Source organism: Ranitomeya variabilis, chromosome 2, assembly GCF_051348905.1.
Source record: "Ranitomeya variabilis isolate aRanVar5 chromosome 2, aRanVar5.hap1, whole genome shotgun sequence".
Lineage (NCBI taxonomy): Eukaryota > Metazoa > Chordata > Amphibia > Anura > Dendrobatidae > Ranitomeya > Ranitomeya variabilis.
The window spans coordinates 247258787-247274481 of record NC_135233.1 but is presented as its reverse complement, the minus strand read 5'-3'; the positions used below and the strand labels follow the sequence as shown (position 1 = coordinate 247274481).

The window sequence follows — 15695 nt, the reverse complement described above, 5'->3', positions numbered from 1 at the left end:
ATAAAGCTCAGCACAAGTTCTGCTAACAGATTTAGCCATCGGTGGTTTGTTCTGGAGTGCGTGCACGGTTATCACTATATTTACACATAGAAATAACACGGCTTTTGAACAAGGAAACAGCTCCCTACAGTAGGGAACAAAGAGTTGGACCGGGAGGGCAATGATTAGGAGACCTGCTGTGAAAACCGGTGTTTTATAACTGCATCTCTTCAGAAGATAAGAGGGAGAAGGAAGGAGGTGAGGGAGTAACTGCTACATAGAAATCAATTAGGCTTAGAGAGATGACTGACGTTAAGAGTTTACCACTCTCCTGGAATGTAACTACTGAGCACTCTCGGCCAGGTTCTGGTGGCCGATTTCCATAGAAACCAACTGTACACTATCGAAGATAAAAGCTGACAAAGAAGGAGAACGACAGCAGATAGAAATATCAAGACAATTGCAAACTTGCTTTAAGAAATTTAAGAACTTGATAAGACCTCTAATTATCCACTTTTTTATACCTTTTTTAATCTATAAAAAGGTCCAGTTGTATGCAGAATAATTTCTTAATGCTAATCTTTATATCTATCTGAGATCCCCAAAGCTGATCCCATCTCTTCCGCATAGACACAAATTCCTCTCTTCATGCAGCCAACACAAGCGGGAGCTAATTGCATACATGTATACATTGACGACAGTAATATGACAGTATCTCATGAAAACTGTTCAGAAAAAAGGACTGAAGATGGGTGGGAGTAAACTGGGTGGTCACAGGGAGTGTCTTTAACTTATAATACAGCTATGAATTCTACTACTTGTAAGAAACGCCTACATGTATGGAACGCGTATATTCAATGAAGGGTATAACATAATCCAGAACTCCGACATGTGCTGGAGATTGTTGGAAATCATAAGCTGTGAATTTATCTTCTCACCAGCCGTAAACTGGACTACAACTACCACTAAGTTGGAGATAGGACTCCAACTAAGAGCCTTAACATCCTACAATCAGGTCCCCTCTGTATAAGGCACAAAGGAGAGCTGCTCTGTACAAACCAATTGCCCCAGGGCTGCAGGACTTTTAGGACAACTCCTCTTTAACTTGAAAGAAGGGGCAAACTAGAAGTCACTGCACCCTCTCCAGTCTAGAAAAGTTACAGTTCCCCAACAAGACATTGACAGAATCAGGAAAATTTAAGCTTTATCCACATTGTCAGATTTACAAACCCTCCTTTTCTAGCCCACCTGGGCTGGTGTCACTACTTGGTCTTTGCTTGTACTCTGTCAAAGAAGTCTCTAGTTTCAGTGAGGCCAACACACAAACCGGTCACTATGGCGACTTTTGGTTCAGGTCCTCAACCAGCTCTTAGGCTTCTCGCCCTCCTTCTGGACAGTCCACTTCCGAACACTCGATCGACCAGACCTTCTGTCACAGATCACTCAGATGTACTCTCCCAATTCATTAATTTCACACATTTCTAATTTAGGTCATGTACTAATTTAGTGCCCAAGGGTAAACCTGAAGGACGGTGGCTGCCCATCAGTATATACATGTGCTTTGTTTAAAGACACAAGCCTCTTATTAGGTACTGAAGCCGTACATGATACAAGTATATACATAAGTCATTAGACATCTTCTAAAACAAGTCACATCCGCTGAACAGGGATGTGGTTTAGGCTTCGACCTTACATGACTCCCAGTAATCACCTGTAATCTGTCTGTTAGCCCACTAGCAACTGTGCAATTCCCTGCAGCGCCACCACAGATGAAGTGAAGCATTACACTAGTCTCATTGAATGCAACCAGCTATCTGTGTAATGCATGGAAGTGGTGGGTCATCCAGAGCAAGGGACGTTCTTTGTAGCCACTCTCTGTTTTAGCTAATGGGTGTGATTCCTAGACAGGGACTCTAGAAAAACTAAAAATGCATTGAAAGGGCACATAAAAGAGAATCCCACAATGATAATATTTTCTACAAAGCACAGTATCTGCATAACAAATATACAGTACAACCCAAGACCTTTGTATCTTCTGTTCTTTCATCTCCTGTGCATCTAACTTCACAGAGCAGAAGGGGTGGTCCTATTGGGGGACACTGATGGTAAAGAGAGCCCTGGGGAGACGGAAGGTAAAGAGAGTTCCAGGGGGACAGACAGTAAAGAGAGTTCCAGGGGGACAGACAGTAAAGAGAGTTCCAGGGGGACAGACAGTAAAGAAAGCTCTGTGGGGACCAAGAGTAAAGGAAGCCCTGGGGGAACAGAGGGTAAAAAACCCCTGAGGGGATAGAGGATAAAGAGAGCCCTGGGGGGGATGGAGGGTAAAAAGAACCCTGGGGGGACAGAGACAAAAGAGAGTTCTAGGGGAACAGAGGGTAGAGCCCATTGGCATACTTGATTAATTCTGTATGTACAGAAAGCTGAGACTACATTATGATTTTGTGAATAACTCTCTCAAAATGAGATTTCTAGATCAGATAACCTTATGATTAGGCAAAACAAAGAGCCACTAAAAAGAGCAGGCCTTTATCAGGGGGACCTGTCGCCTGTGTGTACTTCAGAGAAACCCCCATTGTATCAATCTATTTCTAATAAATGGTATATAAACCCCATAACAATAATCTCATCATGTTCGGAACATGCCAGTGTGCCATCATAGCATACACTGAGGCCACGCACAGCTCCCCATTTACCCCATGAAAATGTCTTCTCACCTAATCACACCAACTTCTGCTTAACTGACAGCTGCAAAAGCTTAAAAGTTGTTTACACCATCACATATAATTTTGTTTTATTGTTCATGTGCTTCCTTAATTAAGTTAAGCAAGTCTCTAAATAGGCTTCTTAAAATAGTTCCAGCAGAGTGTCTGTAAGTCCTTTATCTAGCTAATAGCTCTGCAAAAATAGTCACTAATCAGACAGACCTCCAGTTCCTACCAGCTCTTTGCTCCTCTCCCTTCTCTTAGTGTTAGATATAACAGCAGGATGAGGATGGGGGCAAGCACAGACTTTCCCTCTGTGAAAAGGGAGAAAAGTATCTACAGTTTCATGGAGAGAAGAAAAAAAAAACACAGATTATAAACAAGGAGGAAATCACATGCACAGGACATAAGTGCAGGATAGAAGCTGTGCTGATATATTATCTAATGAAGACAGCAGCACCCAGGATACACACAGGCATTACATCCAGCCTGTATTGCTAGGATAATCACTCCTAAAAGAGAAAACTCTGAAACTTGGATCAGGCTAAAAAAACATTAGGGGCCTTGACACAACAGGACCACATCTCTAACAGGTCTTTAGTAGTATTGGCTTTGCCACATGGGTCAAAGGGAGCGTTTGGGCCCTCGTGAGCCCAGGTACAACCTCAGCCTTTGCACCAGCTAAATTTTTCCCATGAAAAAGCAACCGTGAGATGAACATGTTTGCAGAATTAATCACCCATCGTATCAGAAAGAACCATATATCTGAGTATATGTCGAAAGTCATCTGTAATCATGTAAGCCCACCTCCAGGTTTTTTTCATCACCCCTACAGCCATGTCAGACCATTTTCCTTGCATTACATCTATTTGTGTTTATGCCCTTGCAGGAGCGTTCAAGGCCACTAATATCCAATGGTGTTGGCTTAAGGGAAAAGTGACCAAGGCCGACAGGGATGTGATTGATTTGACATCTCGTCCACAGGCAAAGCTGAGGGCTCGTGGGCCAAGGATAGTAGAGGTGAAAGTAATTCTAACTATCTGCTATTAAAGAAATAAAACAGGGAAAAAAATATGTTTACCCAGTAATATACAAGATAAAACAGATATGTCATCTATACACATCAGGGAGGTACGTCATCAATTCTTGTGGACAGCAAAGCATCACTAAAAGTGGGGGTGATCTAAAATCGTGGTCGGTCAAGTGCCGGGGTCCAGTTGGACAGATTTCCATTGTCAAACTATTTATAAAAGTACACATGCTGCAGCCGTGGTCCCCCTCACAGCCCCTCCTTCTTCTTCCTGCACTATATAGCTTTTCCCCCTCACTCTGCCAGAGGGGTTGGACCAGATGACCCAGGAGGTCCCTTCCAACTCTACCATTCTATGTCGGCTTGTGTAATCCTATACTCCTTCCCCCTCCATAAGGAATGTGTGCGTGATCAGAAACCAGTGTGCTGTGAGCAGGCCTACTCAGGCTTGTGCAAAAAGCATGGTGGGGGAGGATTCCCTTTGTTCTCTTAAACTGGTATATAATCGTGCAGATTAGGTCTGGAAGCAGGACAAATACATTTTTGGCTTCTGCATCGGCAGGGCCATCACACAGTGCTTTTTCTAAGCTCAGTGCCTGGCAGAATCTGAGAAACGCATTACTGCTTACCCGAGTCACATAGCCAAGCCATGTTTAGACTTATATGTAAGCTAATTTTGTGAGAAGTCATGTAATACGTTCGTCGTCCTTCCACGAGCTTCTCCCCAAGAGATATGAGTAATAGAAGTTTTGACATAACTTCCAGAAGGGGAGGGCATTACAGGGCGCAGCCCACTCAGTGAGGTCATTAAGCAGAGCATATACATTTAGGAGCTGAGTTAGGAGGTCTTTAGTCTTTGCCCAGGAAGTCAGCTAACAGAAACTGTGTTATCTGCATTGGGATGTGTCGCCCTTCCCCCAGCCGCATGGCCAGCCATAATATGAGAAAACTGTATTTTTTCACAACTTTAATCCCTTTTATTTTATAATCGTTCTGTACACACTATAATTGTCTCATCTTGTATTATCGTTTTTTATACCTTTTGTAAACACTGCCTATTTTTTTTGGAGTAAAAGTTATAATATTTACTAGCTTTGTTTTCCTTGCTCTAAAACGTACCTCCAAAGTCCTCTGAAGTAAATTATGCTACTGACTGGGTTTGCTCCTGACCCGCTATTAATCATAGGAATAGGAGCTGGTGGCAGCAGAGCATACTGAGCTTGTTGGGTATAGCTGGCAGTGACAGAAAGGGGTTTATAAGAGTATTGCTCGGCCAGTACACAACCGGGCATCCTTTCTGGTGACTAATTATCCTAGGTGCAGTTCCCTGACTGACCTGAGGGTAAGGGGGGCCAGAGAGCTGCAAGTTCCAAACCGGAACTGGGAAGTGGGATATAAATAAATCCCTGAAGAAAGAACTGGGGCAACCAAATACCCCCGCTTCATGACAACACCCTACTCAATATTGAAATTGCAACACCAGGAAGGAAAAGTCGTGGAGTTATGAAAATCACAGGGTCAACATTTCTCCAAGGAGTCCTTCAAGGAGCCTTTTTTCAATATGACAACACCAGGCAGCATGTTGTTTGTGCTACTATGAGCTGCATGAGTCATCTAAACGTTGCTGCCTCATCTCCGGATTTGTTTCCCATCAAGCACATTTGGGATGTCAGTGCACAGGAGCTGCCAGCAGCGGATCTTGATGATTTTCATGCCCACAATAAGTGCATTCAGCGGTACAGCAGCCCTCAGACGATCATTAATAAGCTCAGTATTAGCAGCCATGGCTGTAAGTGCTGTGATTTCTGCATTTGGTGCTCATACTTCAAACTGAATACATCAAGAGTTTTGAACATTTTGTTTCCATTTTTTCATCATTTGCAGATCATTACAATGTGTATCCATCAGTTTCTCGGGTTTTCCGAGCATGCTCAGGTGGTCTCTGAGCATTTTGGGTGTGCTCAGAGATTTAGTTTTCATTGCCGCAGCTGCATGATTTGCGGCTGCTAGACAGCCTGAATACATGTGGGGATTGTCTGTTTATTAGGGAATCCCCACATGTGTTCAGGTTTTCTAGCAGCCGCAAATCATGCAGCTGCGGTGACACAAACTAAATCTCCGAGCACGCCCAAAATACTCGGAAAACCCAAGTAATGAGCATACTCGCTCATCACTAGTATCCATCCTATGATTTCCACAACACCACGACCTTTCCCCTTTGTTGTTGCATTTCCAGTCCTGAGGAATGTACATATTATATACATACACACATATTTATTTTTTAATTTACACCCTGCATGACATGCCACGATATGGCACAGTGTCATACTTCAGGCCCTTACATTTGCTGTGAGATTTCTTCAGCATATACTTGGAATACTAAAGGCAAAATATGATGAGAACACAGCAGGGAAATAAATATGTAAGATGGAAATAATGCCTGAGACAACATATCTTCATTGATGGCAGTCTAACAAATTGGCATTACACATGAATGTCATAACATAAAAACTGTTGTCTAAACTATACCAACAAAAATAAAACAGATAGTCATCGGCATTTAAAAAAAAAAACAATCCAAATGTACAGTGGCATGTAAAAGTCTGGGCACCCCTGGTCAAAATTCCTGTTATTGTGAAAAGTTAAGCAAGTTGAAAATTAAACGTTCTCTAAAAGGCCTAAAGTTAAAGGCCTTTTTAAGGCAAAAAATATATATATATTTTTGTCTTGTACATTATAAAATTTAGAAAAAAGAATGCAAAAGTTTTGGCACACCCACTTTTGAAAGTATCACTGCTACTTTTGTAGCCAGATAAGAGTCTTTCAATTTTTGTTTGAGGGATTTTCATCCATTCTTCCATGGAAAATTCTTCCAGTTCTGTGAGATTCCTGGGTCATCTTGCATCCTCTGCTATTTTGAGGTCTAGTCAGATCAGGGGACTGTGGGGGCCATTGTAAAACTTCAAGCTTGTGCCTTTTCAGGTCATCTATTGTGGATTTTAAGGTAGTGTTTAGGATCATTATTCATTTGTAGAAGCCATCCTCTTTTCAACTTCAGCTTTTTTACAAATGGTGTTATGTTTACACCACGAATTTGATTGAATCCATTCTTCTCTCTACCCGAGAAATTTTCCCCATGCCATTTGCTGCAAAACAGACCCAAAGCATGATTGATCCACCTCCATGCTTAATGGTTGGCAAAATGTTATTTTCCTGAAATTCTGTGCCCTTTTTTCTCCACACATACCTTTAATCATTGTTGCCAAATAATTCTATTTTATCCTCATCAGTCCACAGGACTTTTTTTCCAAAATGCATCAGCATTGTTTAGATGTTCTCTTGCATACTTCTGATGCTGAATTTTATGGTGAGGAGGCAGGTGAGGTTTTCTTCTGATGACTCTTCCATGAAGGCCATATTTGTGCAGGTGTCTCTGAACAGTAGAACAATGTACCACAACTCCAGAGTCTGGTAAGTCTTTCTGAAGGTCTTTTGCATTCAAGCGGAGGTTCTGATTTGCCTCTCTAGCAATCCTACGAGCAGCTCTCACTGAAATTTTCCTTGGTCTTCCAGACCTTATCTTGACCTTCACTGTTCTTGTGAACTGTCATTTCTTAATTACATTTTGAACTGACGAAATGACAACTTGAAAACGCTTTGCTATCTTCTTACAGCCTTCTTCTGCTTTGTGGGCCTCCAAAATTTTCATTTTCAGAGTGCTAGGCAGCTTCTTAGAACCCATGGCTGCTGTTTTTTGGCATAAAGTTAAAGGAGGCTGGGTTTTTATGAAGCTGGGAAATCTGCATCACCTGGCCTTTCCTAATAATGATAGTGAACAAGCCATAAGCCTAACATGCTAATTAAGGTTTGAGACCTGGGTCAAAGTTATGTGTGCACACAAAGGGTGCCTACACTTTTGAATTGACCCATTTCCCTTTATGTAATTTTTAAAATGAAAATAATGACAATAAATATATATATTTTTATATAAATACAAAAGGAAATGTGCCATCTTTAACTTAAGGCATTTTTAGAGATCATTTCATCTTCAACTTGCTTAACTGTTCACAATAAAAGTAATTTTGACCAAGGGTGGCAAAAGTTTTGTATGACACTGTATGAGAAACCAACGAATAGACAGCTCAGATTAATGGTTTTATCAGCATAGCATATTCTGTACTTGGACAGTATTGCCGCCATTACCTGCTCACCGTCATCATGTGACCAACAGCCGCGCTGTCGCTGTGAGCGTAATGTCACCTACAGCTACAGATTGTCCAGCTCCAATGACCAGAACGATCGGTGAAAACCCCTTTATAATTTATTGTTAAATTGTGTTATGCTTGATACCTTCTTATACATTTCATTTCTCTATCCATGTTCATCACGTAATCTGGAATTTTATACTTTTTAATTTTGCAGTAGATAATGGTTTGTAATAATGATTTCTTACCAGATGAGGCATTTGGACTCTAACATCCATTGCATTCACCGCGGTCCCCTCCTGTGTTTTTGAGTCTGCTAAACACTGATTTTCTTTATATTTTTTACTCCTCGCGGGTTTTGTAGAGAAGTCCTTTTTTACACCTGGGGTGTGGTGACTGTCACCATTTTGCGTCTTTGAAAAAAAAAATGTATTTCTTAAGCCCTCAATTTGCAGAAACCTCATCACACATATCTTATACAAAGATTTCTGAAAGCAGAATAAGCAGCTAGCAGATATATCTGACAGCAAGCTCACCTTTTCTGAAGGAAACTTTATTAGGTCTAAGCTGTCCATACTTGTCCGATGCTGCCTTTTAGGTCTGGCTCCTACAAAGAAAAATAAAAAGGCACATTACACTTTGTTCGGTATCTCAGCAGACACCTTATTTGCACTATATTATTTCAGAACATGTACAAATTTCAACAGTGTTAGCAGTGATAGACCCAGAACACATATTGAAGGTATATTGCTTCACATTCGGAAAATGGAGACCTGTAAAAGATCCTTCTGATCCTCAAAGAAAGTCTGTAATTTCCCTTTCAAAGTCCTTATAGGACACTCTGCACTAAGCAAAACTTTGCGTCTCTTTTCAAAAGATGCAAGATAGTTTTTGCAAACATTTTCTTTTGTCCATATGCAAATGAGGAATTAAGAGCATTGGGGACAGGGCCATACAATTAGAAGCACCATCTCTGCGACTGTTTTACTGACATTTTTTTACCCCCTCCTCCTAATGTATTGATTGACAACATTTGATTCATTCGAGCCTGTGCGGCCTCCTCTGAAATCCAGCACAGGCTCCGATCACACATCATTATTAAAAAAATTTCCTGCCTGATCATAAAAGTTTTTTTATTGCAAGGTTTCCTATAAGAACCTGTGCTTACCTTGATACGGATTTTGGAGATAAAAGACTCCCTTTAAGTAGTGCATGTTTAACTAAATATTTCATACAGTTTGGTAATGCTTTATCATTTTTTATTTCATGAAAATGTATAAAAAATTGAGGAAGACTGTGCAATGATTAGTGAGGGGGCCATGACATTGCTCCCTTAGGCCTTGCACTACATACACCAGGTCACGATGGACATACGTAGTGTGGGAAGATTTATACCTGATCTTGTGGGAACTTGTAATCTCAGCATATGTTACTGGTTATAGCAATCTCAGGCCTCACACGCATTTGCCCAGGTTGCCTAAACTTGCCCTACTCAGTGGATGATAGCTATCCATATATACAAACTGTTATAAAGAAGGCTGTCAGTCATGGACTCCCTCCACCTAATGGTACTCACTTGCACCACAGTGATAAATGCAGCGCGGTTTCTGACTGCTGAAAAATACAGTTTGTTTGTTTTCTAGGACACTTTTACACCATGTTTTTTTTTGCAGCGCGTGAATTACAATGTTACACACTGCTTGGTATGATGAAGGTTTCTGGCATATTACTTTTGTAGCTTGGTGTAGCGACTTTTTTTTTTTATGGACCCATAAAGACTTGCAGTGCAGACTTTGATCCGACACTTGGATCAAGTTTTGGTCATGTCTCCATGATTTTGAACAGAAATAAAAATGGGATGATAGAAATACTAGATACAAGTTCTATCCATGAAAAACAAAAATAGAGCTTGAACACGAAAAACGGATGTCTGATCCAACACCCTTATAGGCATGGAGCCCAAATACATGCTTGCCAACAACCCTGATTTTGCTCCCCCGAACAGTCCGGCAAATGGGCCAAAAAAGGATGTGGCATGGCAAAACCATACCCAAAAATGGGTGCAGTGCCTTAAAGTATAACTAAACTTGTAAACATTTTTGTACATGTTACAGCTCCTTACGAGTCAAGTTGAAAATTTGGGCCCCGGCCTAGAGACCCCCACTGATTGCTCAATACATGAGTGCACGCACAGCATTGTACTGACAACTGGCTGTCAGTACATCGCTATGTGTTCGCTAATGTCTTAGCTAGGCGCTTCTACCTTTAATTTCTGCAATAATTGGGGTCTCAGGACTTTCCCCTATCTATCAACAAGACATAAAAAGAGCATTATACGTTTAGCTACCTTTTAAATGTATTGAAATTTGAGATGTACATGGTGGCAATTACACAAATACTAGCCATAAGATATACAAGCAATATGGCCACCATTGCTCCGATTGGGATGCTCACCAACATCTTATCCAACAACACAAGAGAGGTGTAACTGGAGAGATCTGCCATTCATTAAAATAATTAAAAAGCTGGGTGACATTGCTTACGGGATCTGTAATGGCAGCCATATTGGTTGTCACCAGATTTCCATATAAAATAATTTAAAAAAATTGCTAAAAAGTTTTTTTTTAACAACTTGACAGATTTGTGGGAGAACCCTAAATAATGTGATAACAAGTCTTTAGTCTACAAATTGTGTTTATACTCCTTTAAGAGAACATTAAACTCACTAGCAAATGGACATGGAAAAAAAGGAAACCTAAAATAAGGTCCTGTATCTTCCAGATGATGAGATAAGCTAGACGGCCGCCAGTCCACCATTAGATAGCCTGAGTTCAAAGTCTTTGGAGAAGTATGACATCCGTTGATGAAAGCTTTGCTCTACATGCCAGGAAATGCTCTCATCTAATATTTTGCTTAGGGCTTTCATGCTCTTAGGCTCTTGTATGTGATTTACGGCACCTTTTTTGTGAACCGAACAAAGGTATGGAGGGCCACCTTTTATAATGATCGTAGAGGATAGCTATTAATGAGCACTCACGATATTTTGCTGAGGCTTAGGTAATTATCTCCGGATATAAAGCCGTTGTGGATAATGACTCGGCGACTGTCCTCATCCAAACAGCCAATTTTTTTATATAGGACGAGTCTAAAGTCAGGAGAAGACCCACTTCCAATCTAAAATATTTACAACCTAGTCAAGATGATGACTTTGGAGCTGGTGAAGAATTAAGCTGCCACACAAAAGATCGCTGCTGGCCAAACATCCCCGACACCCCCACCCCTGTAATTGTGACTGCTCATGTGTTTTCAACTGGGAGAGGAAAGAAAGCCGCCGTCAAACTCCATGTCCACTAGCTTATCTCCTCTGAAAGGAAAAGGATTGACTGAAATTTCTACAAGTCGGATTCTTCTCTTCTCTGAAATCATCTGTCGGAGAGAGGTGGGATGCCCCTACACATCAACTGGAGGGCCAGCCCGACTGTCATTTAATGTGTATGGAGACCTTTAGACGCAGGGGGAGATATTGGGAAAGTTTGGCTGTGACACACCTTGCATGGCCAAATATCATGCTTTACAGATGCTCCGTCACACAATGATGAAAGAGAATGTGGTTTGGTTGTTACGCCCAAGTAGTACTGCCATACTGTAGAGTTTTGCCATGTGTTCTCTGTAGCCCCGGCCTTAGGGTACAAAAATTGCATACACACAACTAAAAGGTTATTGGAGTCATACAATGTCCAAATAATAATCACCATAATAACAATGCCCAATGAAAATACTAAATTGTGTTAAGGTCCCCATATTTGGCTGACAGCTATCTCCCCTGACTCCTCCATACACAGCAATGCTCAGCTCAGGGAAGAAAAGGCTCAGCTATTGGACTTCCAACAGGCCAGATGCTTCTCTCCCAAGACATCATGTGATGGGGAAGAGTCAGGAGGCCCCATACAAATTATACTGTAAGCCAATCCTGCCTATATTGGCCGGTTCGACCATCTGTAGCCTAATGTGTATAGGGGCGATTAGCCAGAAGAAGCACTTGTGTGCAAAAAAAAAGACAAAAAGTATGACAGGACTTACACCTTTATTGCCAAATGAGAAAAATTACAATTGACACATAATACTAGTAAAAAAAAAAGCACAAGGTCGTCTTATGACCTATTTACAAAAAAAAATAAAAGTTACGGTAACTTTTGTTTTTATCTAAGTTCCATAAAATTGTTGGCATTAAATCTTTGTTTTAAGGAAAAAAATGCCATTTAGCCTTTTCTTTAGCATGTTACAGTTTTATGTAACATCATGACCCATTCTGTATCTCAGAATAGAGTCCCTACTCATCTTATACCCCCCTGCAGATTTAATTAGAATACTTACAGTTTTAACTACTTAGGCCCATGTTAATAGTCACATTTATGTAAGCGGTTGCCTGATGGAGCATGGTGCTAATGGTGGTGGATGAAGGAGCTGGTGGCGCTGCAGTGTCCCGTCATCCGTTGCCCGTTCTCTTTCCAGCTCTCAGCAGCTTCTGAATCTAAATTCTGTCTTGGATACTTTGCAATGTATCCCCCCTCCCTTAAAGTATTTATTGCAGCGATTGCCAAGCTGAGAGTAGACTAACGGAAATCCTCGGGGTATTTCTAAATGCTCTCTCTGTCTTGTAGTTTTTTTTACAGTGATCTCAGAAAAAGTTTTCTTTTTTGCATTGAAAGAACTGGCCAGGATTTCAGGAGACGGTCCACTGTTGGGGGCGTGTTTCTGAAGAAATGATCATTGGCAAGAGGTTAAAAAATAAAAGGTGAACAGACACCAAGCTTGGATGGTTTGGATTCCGGATGCTGGGAGCTTTCGCTGTGTGGTTTACATGGAAATTATTTTAGATACATTTAACATTCACTGAACTGCTCCCATTTCAGTTCACTGGCTCTGCACAGCAAAAAAAAAACAAGAGAGGAGCTGCATGTGGGTCAATTGGATTGGCACAATGAGCGGTGCGCAGTTTACCCAAGGGGCCTGAATCCACGGAAGATGGCACAGCAGACCTAGAGGGCCAAAAGTTGTTTTAATCCCTTTATAATAAGGTGAAAGAGATAAAAAAAAAAAAAGTTTGCACCACTGAGGATAGATTACTTTGAACCTTAAATTATCACTAAAACCGAGGCAGAATGTTATTGTTCATATCTAATTTACGAGCCTGAATTTGCAGCCACCATAGGTCATGTTAGTGAAGTATATAAATATTGATTTACTCTGATTGATGAGAATAGGGATTGGATGTACAGTACCCAGCCACAAGCCACAACCAGAGCACGAAACGTGCGTCGGGGCTATGGCATGTGCGTTCACCAGCAACTATCCCACATGGGTAAGCACTGTTATTGGCAGTTTACGTTTATGTAGGCACTCTGCCGATGTCCCTTACAGGTATTGTATGGTTGCATTTAAGGATGGAGATTGTGGGAGCACCTGTGGGACACTACTCTTTGTAGAAACGACCAGCGTCGGACTGGAGTAGTTTGGGCCCACCAGAGAAAATCATTCTTGATGCCCACCATGCCTAAAGGGTACTAGTTGAAGAGTCTTCCCTTAGCTTCCATTTTGTCAAGCTGATAATCAGGGATTTTTTTCCAACTATATATCTGTCCAATCAATCACCTGACAAACCAGTAAAACGTTCATATGTTCGGTGCAATGATTTTTATGCTGGATTTAAAAACATCCTCATTGGCAGAAGATAATTTTGTGTAAACAAGTCAAGTGCTGCCGAGAACAATTATATTTCATAAGAACAGAAAGATTGTATTAATTAGACACGTGCCACATACACACACCAAACACACGACACATACACACCAGTCACATGCTAGACACAGGACACATACACACCAGTACTAAGAAAATATAAAGCTGCACTTTTGATTGTTTAGAATGGTAAATCTAAAAAATTGGAACTGCATTACTGCCATAGAAAAAAATAGGTAAGTCTTATATTATGTACATGTGGAATTTTGAAAAATTGGAAATACAATATTGCTATAGGAAAATTTACACACCAGTCACACGCTAAACACAGGACACACGCACACCAGTCACACGTTAGACACAGAATTAGAGATGGGCGGACCTCTGTAAATTCGGGTCCAGTCAAACAGTTTAAAAAAAAAGTTTGGGAACAGTACCCGGACTCCATTCACTTGAATGGGGGACCAGAACATAAAGTGTTTGCCATGCTGTCATGTGCATGACGGCGCAGCAAACACCGCTTCTGATCGGCGATAAAATCATTGCCACCAGTCAGACAGCCGCGATTCCCACGCTGTGAAATTACAGCATGAACCCGCAGCAGTGATCGTAGGTATAAAGTTTACCTCCGGTCACTGGTGTCGGCTAATGGGACTACTGCTCCCATCAGCCTACGCCTGCAGCTGCTAATAACAGCAAGAGCAGTAGCGGCTGATGGGAGTATTCATCAGCCTGCTGTAATAATTATAGGGGATAATTCAGGAGACTCTTTGCGTGGAACAAGACAACAGGACACAGTTTTATAAGTGGTAAAGTTTATATTATCACGCGGTGATTCAAGCAGGTGCAGAGAGAAACTCAAGTCCATAACACTTGGTGCAAATAATAAACGCAGCTTAGCAGTCAATAGGAAACTTCAGAGGTAGATGCAAACAAACAGAAAGTCTATGAAGCACAGTTATTCTTGAGAAAACTTGACACGAATAGATCCTTGACTTAGTCCAGACACAGATAGATATGCTATTAGGCAGTTCAAATCATATCTTAGCTCAACCAGGGAGGCCTGGTTAATAGTCTCAGGTTTTGCAGAGCAGAAACAGCTTACATGTCCAGCAAATGCAGATGGAAGTAACACGAGCAGCAGATGAAGGAGGATTACTGAACACTGGTGTATGCAGCAGGAACTCAGAGCGGAGTGGCAGGATCTCCAACACAGGTTCACAGGAGCAGGTGCAGGTGCAAGGCCAGGGAGTAATCAGGAGCTGGATGCAAAGCAGAATAATCTAGCACAGACTGAAGGCTGGGGTGGAGTTTTATAGCAGGAAGACAAGTGCACATGAGACCAAAGACGCCATGTTGGAAAAGGGCAGTAATGCACAAAAGGTAAAAAATGTTCAGAGTCCTGACACCTGCGCTCTAAATAAAGAATTAGAAAAAGAAGAAACAACGTGGGTTCCTCTGTATTTTTGATAACCAGACAGGCAAAACTGACAGCTGTCAGCATTAGCAAGGCTGGTTATCAAGAATAGAGGGGTCAGCACACTGTTTTTTTTAAATTATTGAAATAAACAGTTGCAAAAAACGACATGAGATCCCTTTCCCCGGTTTTGACAACCAGGTCTTGCCAAAGCAGACGGCTGGGGGCTGGTATTCTCAAGCTGGTAAGGGGCCATTGTTATTGCCCCCTTAGCCTAAAAACAGCAGACCACAGCCGCCCAGAAAAGGTGCATCTATTAGCTCTGCTAATTCTGGTCCTTTTCCCGGCTTTTCCCACTTGCCCTGTAGAGGTGGCAAGTGGGGTTCATATTTGTGGGGTTGATGTCACCTTTGTATTGCCCGGTGACATCAAGCCCACGGATTAGTAATGGAGAGGCGTCTATAAGACACCTATCCATTAGGCTAGGTTCACATTGCGTTAACGGGCTCCTGTTAACGCAAGTGCCGACTTGTCATACCGCTAGCGCAGATACGCTGCAGCCCGCGTCCCAGGGTCCGTCACTCAATGACAGCACATCACTAGCGCACACCCATTGTGGGCGT

At 41.6% G+C, this 15695-nt stretch overlaps 1 protein-coding gene across 5 annotated transcripts in view; it reads right to left on the bottom strand.

Moving 5' to 3' along the window:
• Positions 1 to 15695, bottom strand: part of GPSM1 (G protein signaling modulator 1) — a 347209-nt gene that overhangs the window by 74218 nt on the left and 257296 nt on the right. For all 5 annotated transcript variants that reach the window (XM_077284466.1, XM_077284465.1, XM_077284463.1 and 2 more), the window contains 2 exons: positions 8453 to 8523; positions 8165 to 8329 (listed from right to left, as the gene is read on the bottom strand). In XM_077284466.1, the coding sequence (XP_077140581.1) occupies positions 8165 to 8329; positions 8453 to 8523 (236 nt within the window). The remainder of the gene's footprint in view (positions 1 to 8164; positions 8330 to 8452; positions 8524 to 15695) is intronic.